The sequence below is a fragment of the Vulpes lagopus genome, chromosome 23 (assembly GCF_018345385.1).
Source record: "Vulpes lagopus strain Blue_001 chromosome 23, ASM1834538v1, whole genome shotgun sequence".
NCBI lineage: Eukaryota > Metazoa > Chordata > Mammalia > Carnivora > Canidae > Vulpes > Vulpes lagopus.
In genome coordinates, this window is record NC_054846.1 from 46,410,826 (window position 1) to 46,419,301 (window position 8,476).

The 8,476-nt window shown below is 56.2% G+C and overlaps 1 protein-coding gene across 1 annotated transcript; it reads left to right on the forward strand.

Moving 5' to 3' along the window:
• The first annotated feature begins 7,842 nt into the window (after positions 1-7,842).
• Positions 7,843-8,476, forward strand: RNASE12 (ribonuclease A family member 12 (inactive)). Its single transcript, XM_041738066.1, has one exon. The coding sequence runs from the start codon at positions 7,843-7,845 to the stop codon at positions 8,278-8,280; it is 438 nt and encodes a 145-aa protein (XP_041594000.1). The 3' UTR covers positions 8,281-8,476.

An 8,476-nucleotide genomic window follows, 5' to 3' on the forward strand; every position in this document is an offset into this window, starting at 1 on the left:
CTTCACCAGGTGACGCTGGCCGGACACTGAGAATCTCTTCAGTGCCCATGGCCTTCTCACGGCCTGCAGCAGCCCCGCCGGAACCTGTGCTGCTGCGGCAGTCCTGACGGGGTCTCCAGTCGGCCTCGTGCCCCTCCGGGCCCTGGCGGGGTCTCTGGCTGGCCCTCCTGCCCCTCTGGGCCCCTGGCAGGGTCTCCGGTTGGTCCTTGTGCCCCTCCAGGCTGTGCCCACAGAGCGGAGCAGCCTTGTAACCTAGGCCGGAGCTGCTCACTGCTCAGCTTACAAGCCCCTGTGTCTCCATGTCACTCAGCGCAGCATCACAGCTCCTTGTCCTGGCTTTAAAAATCTCCAGGGGTTTTGCTGCTTCCTGCCCCTCCCCGCCCCCTCCCGGCTCCCGACCTCTCCGGGCACCCGCTCCTTCCGCTGGCTGCGTTCCCACGACGTTAGCCGTGAGTACGCCTCTCGGGTTCCCACCCCAGGGCCTTGGCACATGCCCTTCACTCTGTCTTGCATCTTCTCTCCCTGTCGCCTGCATGGTTCAGTGCCTCACTGCTTTTAAGCCCCCCACCTAGATGCTGCCGCCTGCTGGAGGGGCTCGTCTGACCCCCACATGGAATAGCTCCCACCCTCCTTGTTCTCTGTCCCCCTTCCTCTGAGTTTCCTCTTTGCACAAACCACGCCTGACTTTGGCTCCTGCCACTGTGACTTTTCTTTTCTTTCTTTTTTTTTTTTTTAATATTTTATTTATTTATTCATGACAGAGAGAGAGAGAGAGAGAGAAGCCGAGGGAGAAGCAGGCTCCATGCAGGGAGCCCGATGCGGGACTCGATCCCGGGTCTCCAGGATCACACCCCGGGCCGAAGGTGGTGCTAAATAAACCACTGGGCCACCAGGGCTGCCCAACTGTGGCTTTTCTTAATGCCCCTCACCGGCCACCAGGATGGAAGCTCCCTGGGGACAGGATGTGGCACTGCTGCCGTGTCAGGGCCGCCGCAGTGCTTAGCACCCAGTGGACCCTTGGTAGGTATGTTGTTGGTGCGCGGTAGGAGTCACGGGGACCAGAGTCCCAGAGGCTGCCAAGGAGCCCCAGGCCTGTCGCAGGGGTACCGGGCCTGTTGCACAGGAGGCGGGCTCCTGGGCATGGGGCACGTGCCACCTGGGGAGAGGCTGAGCCGGGCGGCGCGCCTGGGAGATGACACTGCGGCAGCCGTCCTGTGGGGCCGCAGCGGGGCGCGGCCGTGTCTCCAGGGAGCCCGGAGAGGCTCTTCCAGCTGGACGGACAGCAGGCGCGAGCAGGCTGTCGGAGGTGGGACGGCGCCCCCAGCCCCCGGCCCCTTGCACACCTGGCTGCCGGCTGCTGGAAGGCAGGGCTGCTCCCGAGATCCTGACCCACGTGGTGTCTGGGGTCGCACTGTCAGGGGTCCCATGGAGCAGGGCCCTAAAATGACTCATTTGATAAGATGAAGCACAAAAGTCCACAGTAGGGATGCCAGAGAGGAGGAGGAAGGCTAAGGTTAGGGAGGGAGTAGCCCCTGTGCTGGTGTCGCGCTGAGGCGTCGCCCTTGGGAGCTGCCATGGCTCTGCCCTCGGGCTCTTAGGGGACACACGAGGACAGGAGCTCATTCTGGGTCCCCCCGGGTCTCCTGCGGACCCTGCCGTGCGCGTGGTAAGACGGTGGAGCTTGCAGGGAGGCAGCTGTGCTGTTGTTCACAGAGGGGCAGGCAGTTAAGCTGGATGGTTTATCTATTTTTAAAGATTTGATTTATTCCTGAGAGACACAGAGGCAGAGACGCAGGCAGAGGGGGGCGCAGGCTCCCCGCAGGGAACCCGACGGGGACTGGATCCCGGGACCTGGGGTCACGGCCTGGGCCCAAGGCGGACACCCCACGGCCGAACCCCTGCCCCGCCTAAGGAGGCTGGTGAGGCCCGCAGAGGCCCGCTCAGACTCAGGGCCACGGAGCCCGCCAAGCCGGAGCCGTCAAGGCAGGAACCTGGCCTTCGGGGCTCCCAGGTGCTGCGGGCCGGAGCTGGCTTGTTCACTTATTGGTTTGTTTTCTCAGATGGATGTGACCCCTTGGCCTCAGTGATTGTGCGGGGTCGGGGCGGTCATTCGTTGTCTTTCAGGAATCTTGTCGGTTTTTCGGGCCCGGCACTGGCCCCAGCGGGGGGGCAGAGCCCGGGAGCCCGGGAGGGATCCCAGCGCCCTGCCCTGGCCGTGTGCGGGGAAGGCTGGGCTAAGGTCCTTCCTCCCGAGGTTCAAAGGAAGCTGCGGGGGGCTGGGCCGTGCTCGGGTCAGAGCACTCTCAGAAGGGGAAGTCCAAAGGGACGGTGGCCCCGGGGTAGAAAGCCGCGCTCAGGCAGCCTCCCAGCCATGGCCTGGTGGCAGAACTTCCAGGGACTCACGGGAAGTCACGAAACAAAACCAGAAAGGCCTGCTTTGCCGCAAGGGAGAGCGGGATCGGCCCCGCTCACAACCTGGGGGTTTTCACGCAAGGCACAGACGATAGGCCCCGATCCGAACGCCCGAGGCAGGCGCGGCTCGTCCTCGGACACACACAAGCTCGAGTCTGAGGTCCCAGCCACAGAAAGCCACGGTGAGGTAGCGGGAGGGCAGTCGGCAGCCAGCCCAAGGCTTCCAAGGGTGTCCCCTGAATGCTGCAGGTAACAGCTTGTCTGGGGAAATGCTCGGCAGTTGCCAAAGGTAGCCAACGAACCCCCAAAGTAGGAGAAATAGGAGTGCCTCGTGCACCCACCCCCGGGTAGTAGTAAGTGTTCTTGATTTGGGGAGGTACGTGATCCTTCAGCCAGGATGCCGCCTTCCGACCCCATTTCACAGGGCTGCTCCACGCCCACCGCGGTCTGGAATCAGCTCCACCTTCCCCACCTCTGGGCCTGGTGACCGGGAGGCAGCTCCCCGCGTCCCCATTGCCCACCCTGACTCCAGCCCGGGGGGCGGGGGCCACACCTCCACTCCCTCCGTGCCTGGGGGGATAGAGTGGTAGCCAGGACACCGTCCTCGTTAGACGCTAGCCATCGGAGTCACGTAGCGAAGCTCAGAAACAGTTTGTGACCGCAGAAAGGGACCTTACGGACTCGGATTCTTCCTTCTTCTTTTCTCCCACCTCCATTTTAGGAACGATGGGACTCGGACTCAGAAGTGACACACAAGACCCGACACCTTTTACTTTTCCATCTGTTGAGCAACAGCAGACAAGACGGCAAGCTGCAGAATAAATGCGTTTCTTTGGGCTCAATAGGGGTTGCAGTCTGGGGGCACAGGGAGGACCCGACACGTGCTCTGCCGACACAGAGGGGGTCAGGGTGTTTAAAGAGGAGAGAACTCGCAGGAGCTGTTCTGCATGAAATGCGGCTGGTGCCGTCGCCAGGATGATGCTGAGCTGCCAGAAGCACCCGGAGGGTCACAGGCAGTGGTTGCCAAGGAGTTTTTCTGGCCCTCCGGATCCTTCCGGGATACGGTTTGCACAGGCCCGAAGTCCAGGTTCCGCGTGGGTGGGGCGAGCCTCAGGCTTACTGAGCACAGAGCCTGAGGTGGGGCTCGACCTCAGACCCCCCGGGACCCCCAGGACCCCGGGATCATGACCTGAGCTGAAGGCAGGCGCTTAACCAGACTGAGCCCCCCAGCTGCCCCAGGAAGATCAGTTTGGGGCAAGGTATTTTTAAAAATCCTCCTCAGAAACCTTTTGGGAAGGGAACTAAAATTCTAGCAGCAGGGAGGGCTGCAGTTTGGATTTTTTTTTTTTTTTTTAAGAAAGGGAGAGGGGGAGAGGGAGAGGGAACGTCAGGCCTGCCACATGCCCAGCGAGGAGCCCCAGGCGGGGCTCAATGTCATGACCCTGAGATCATGACCCGAGGGGAAACCAACCCTTGGACGCCTAACCACTGAGCCACATAGGTGCCCCCGGGTTATTTTCATATGAACATTAAAGGAGGAACAATCCCCCAAATCTAATGACCTGGGATTATTTAAGTTACACTCCCTTCATGTATTGTCTCCCGTTCCCACCCAGAGCCGTCTAGGGGCCTGGTCCCCCGCGTCGTTTCCCAGATGGATGCTTCCTGGAACCCTGTCCCCTGGGATGTTAAGAGTGGGGCCCCTCGGGCAGCCCCGGTGGCTCAGCGATTTACTGCCGCCTTCAGCCCAGGGTGGGATCTTGGAGACCCAGGATGGAGTCCCATGTCAGGTTCCCTGTATGGAGCCTGCTTCTCCCTCTGCCTGTGCTTCTCTCTCTCTCTGTCTCTCATGAATGGATAAATAAAATCTTAAAAAAAAAAAAAAAAGAGTGGGGCCCCTCAAATGAAGCTCCAGGCTCAAATCCGTTTGTAAAACTCTGAATTCGATGAAATTGGTCAAACTTCTCAGAATCTCACGCTTTGTGAATCTCGTGACTCTCCAGGGGAAGGAATATCATAAATAAGGTTTCTGAAACTTTTGATCCCGGCGCTTTTTTCTTGAAGCATATGCTCAGCAGCCTTTTCTAGAACAGTTTCCCCGAAGGCAAGTAGGAGAAGCGTGAGTGTGAGTGGTCTCCTGTGTTTGTTCTCCCCCTCTTCCTGAGTCGTAAGAAACCAGAATTTTGGGGCACGTGGGTGGCTCAGTTGGTTAAGTGACTGCCTTCAGCTTGGATCATGGTTTTGGGGTTTAGGGGTCATGGGATTGAGCCCCACATCGGGCTCTGCAGGGAGTCTGCTTCTCTGTCTCTTTCTGTCTCTCGCTCTCTCTCAAATAAATACATAAAATTGAAGAAGAAGAAGGAGAAGAAGAAGGAGAAGAAGGAGAAGGAGAAGAAAGAAGAAGAAGAAGAAGAAGAAACCAGCATTTTAGCCAGGCACATGCTCACTCAGAATAAGCCCAGCATTTACCCCCGTCCCTTGCAATTGACTGTGCCTGTGCAACCAGGTGATTGCCAAGGAGACATGAAGGGAGATGGCACATGAAACTCTGGGGTGTGCCCTTAGAGGGCAGTGCCATGCCCCTTATGTGCCTTCCTTCTCCCTGGTGGCTGGAAGGCAGACATGATGGCTTGAGCTACAGCAGCCACGGGCGGGGAGTGAGGTCCAGCACCTGGGGCACCTCCGCAGGGCAGCCCTCCCGCTGGCCCACACCCTGGGGTGCCGTGGGTGCTGCAGGCCCCGGAGCCAGGCAGGGACCCTGCGGCCTCATCCCCGAAGTCCTGGAGGACCACCCGTGCCGGCGACAGGAGTGGGACGGGGGCCAAGGAAAGGACGGGGACTCGGCGCCCTCAGAGGGCAGGTGCGCTAGACGGTATCCTGTGGCGCCCTGCTCCAGGGCCAGCGGGGCGGCTGTGGGGGCGCCTTTAGGACACCGCGCCTCTCAGCACCACCCCCCCCCGCCTCTCCCTCCATTTCCTTCTCCCCCTGTGCAGTCATCCTCTCCTGGCTCCCCCTACCTCCCCCTCCTCCTGGTTCTCTCCCTCCACCTCCTCCCCTCCCCTTCTTCCTCTTCTCCTCCACGTCCTTCAACTCCTATCTTTTCCCTTTTCCCTCCTCCTCCTCTCCCTCCTCCTCCTCCTCCCCCTCCTCCTCTCCTTCTTCCTTTCCTTGGTCCTCTCCCTCCTCCTCCCCATCCTTCAACTCCTCCCTTTCCTCTTTTCCCTCCTCCTGCCACCCTCCCTCCATCTTTCCATCCTTTCCCTTTTCAGGCACATGGGACAGACTTGGACCGAGTCCCTTTGCAGCCCATGCTAGGCCTCTCTTTTGTTTTATTCAATTTTATTACTCCCCCTTTATTCCTTCTGCTGCTTCTATTTCTCTCGCCCTCACGGCACCTTTTGATCCATGTTCTTCCCTCCTGTTCAGCTATTGGGCCCCCTTGGAAAGTACGGTGTCTTACCCTGGAGCATGGATGTTTTAAATTTAAGTATTTATTTATTTTTAATTTTTTTTTTTTTATTTATGATAGTCACAGAGAGAGAGAGAGAGGCAGAGACACAGGCTCCATGCACCGGGAGCCCGATGTGGGATTTGATCCCGGGTCTCCAGGATCGCGCCCTGGGCCAAAGACAGGCGCCAAACCGCTGCGCCACCCAGGGATCCCAAATTTAAGTATTTAAAGGGAGAATCTTCCTTCGGACTCTTACTGCTCATCACACAGCACCATGTTTTCTTCGAGTTCTAGACGTTTTGCTCTCTGTAAGTCTAGTGCATTATGAGACCACTTAACATGATTTTATCTCACGTGTCTGATGCTGCCTTTTTTTTTTAAGATTTTATTTATTTATTCATGAGAGATACACAGAGAGAGAGAGAGGCAGAGACACAGGCAGAGGGAGAGGCAGGCTCCATGCAGGGAGCCCAACGTGGGACTCGATCTCTGGTCTCCAGGATCACGCCCTGGCCTGAAAGCAGGAGCTAAACAGCTGAGCCACCCGGGCTGCCCCCCACGCTGCCTTCTTCATCCGCTCCCTTCACGGGGACACCGAGGTGGCCTCCAGCCTTGCTCTGCCTCCGGTCGTGGCTCCATGGACACCCCTACGTGCGCTCCCCTCGGAAGAACTGTCAGGGTCTGGACCTGGGACAGGATGACAAGGACTCAGGGACCACCCCTCGGTAATTTCACCAAATGCTTCCAGATTGTCTTCCAGTGTCCCCACACCAACCTTCATGCCCACTATCATCTTTGCCAGCACTTGATGTAAGATTGTCTCTTTCTTTTTTTAAGATTTTTCTATTTTTCTTTATTTATTAGAGCACGAGCAAGGAGGAGATGGAGAAGCCGAGGCCGGCTGTGCTGGGAGCCCGACGTGGGGCTCCACCCCAGGACCCTGGGCCATGACCAGAGCCGAAGGCAGCCCTTGACCAAGGGAGTCGCCCAGGCATCCTAGATGTTCTAATTTGTTATAACCTGATAGTCATAAACTGATATCTCTTGATTACCTTAATTTCCATTTATTTGATTACTAATAAAGTTGAGCGTCGTTCACCACTCATTTTGGCTTTCTCTTCTCAGATTGACTTTTCATTGTTTTTGACAGGTTTCTCTCCCGTGAAGTGTCCTGTCTGTCTCCTGCTGACGCGAGCAAGGCCCTTACATCTAGAAGGCAACTCCTGGTTAGTTTTAGGCATCACAGGTGTTTCCTCCTGGGCTGCCAGCACCGTCTAACATGTGAACCCAGGCTCAGCTCAATTTCTGCAGAGTGACACTCTGAAAAGCAGGGACAAGGCTACCTGCCTCAGTTGAGGATGAATTTTGTAATAAACGTTGCCTCTGGTTTTATAACCTTAATATACCATTTGTAGTTCAGCTACTTGGAAGTCCCAGCGGGATATAATGAACATGTTACAATATGTGTATTTATTTCTCTTTATCCAGTGGAAATGTTTCTGCAGATAATGTGCAAATCAAAATCTATTCACTAGAAACAACTAATTATGCATTTATGGGCAGCCCGGGTGGCTCAGCAGTTTGGCGCCTGTCTTTGGCCCAGGGCGCGATCCTGGAGTCCCAGGATGGAGTCCCACGTTGGGCTCCCTGCATGGAGCCTGCTTCTCTCTCTCTCTCTCTCTGTCTATGTCTATCATGAATAAATAAATAAAATCTTTAATAAATAAACAAAACTGTTTTGCCATAGAAAACCACATTACTATCACTTTCGGGCTTTCTTGAAGAGCCGCACCTCTAGCTGGAGCTTGCAGGGTCCCACGAGAGTTTAATTAGCAGAGAGAAGGAAGTCAACTATCCCAGGGGTTGGGGAGCACAGTCAGGGGCTGCGGCTGGAGGAATCTGATTGCCCTCCGCTAGGTCCTGTCGCTTCTCACTCTACAGGAATTAGGGCAGAAGATGTGAAGGGACTCTTACCCCTGATGATCCTAATGGTGATCATTTTCCTGCTGCTTCTGTTCTGGGAGAACGAGCTGCATGAGGAAAGAGAGGTGCCAACCCTGGAGCACTTGCACGTGGACTACCCTCAGAGCGACATTCCTGTAAGGTACTGCAACCAGATGGTCTTACAAAGAGTCATCAGGGGACCTGACAACGCCTGCAAGAAGGAGCACGTTTTCATCCACGAGAGGCCTCGAGAGATCAACAGGGTGTGCACCTCTCCCAAGAAGAGGGTTTGTCAGAACCATTCTTCCATCTTATGTTTCCAGAGTGTGACAAAGTTCAAAATGACAGCCTGTCAGCTCATCGAAGGCACCAGATATCCTGCCTGCAGGTACCACATTTCCCCCATAGTGGGGTTCGCTGTTGTCACTTGTGATCACTTGGGGCCAGTGACTCTGCAGAGGTATGTTGAGTAAGTGGAGACCAGTGCCTGAGACCGTCTCTTCCCTCTCTCAGGGATGCTAGCCCTTGCCGAGGCGCACCTGAACCATGGGCCTGGGTAGTGCCTTGAGTAAACTCCGTAGCCACTGGGGAGGAATCCATTTATCCTCCCAGTATTGCTGAGCTGGAATCTTTTTATTCTGCTTTAATCTAAAAAAAAAAAAAAACAAA

Coding starts and splice junctions, on each gene's coding strand:
- RNASE12 (XM_041738066.1), top strand. CDS start 7,843: ATGATCCTAATGGTGATCATTTTCCTGCTGCTTCTGTTCTGGGAGAAC.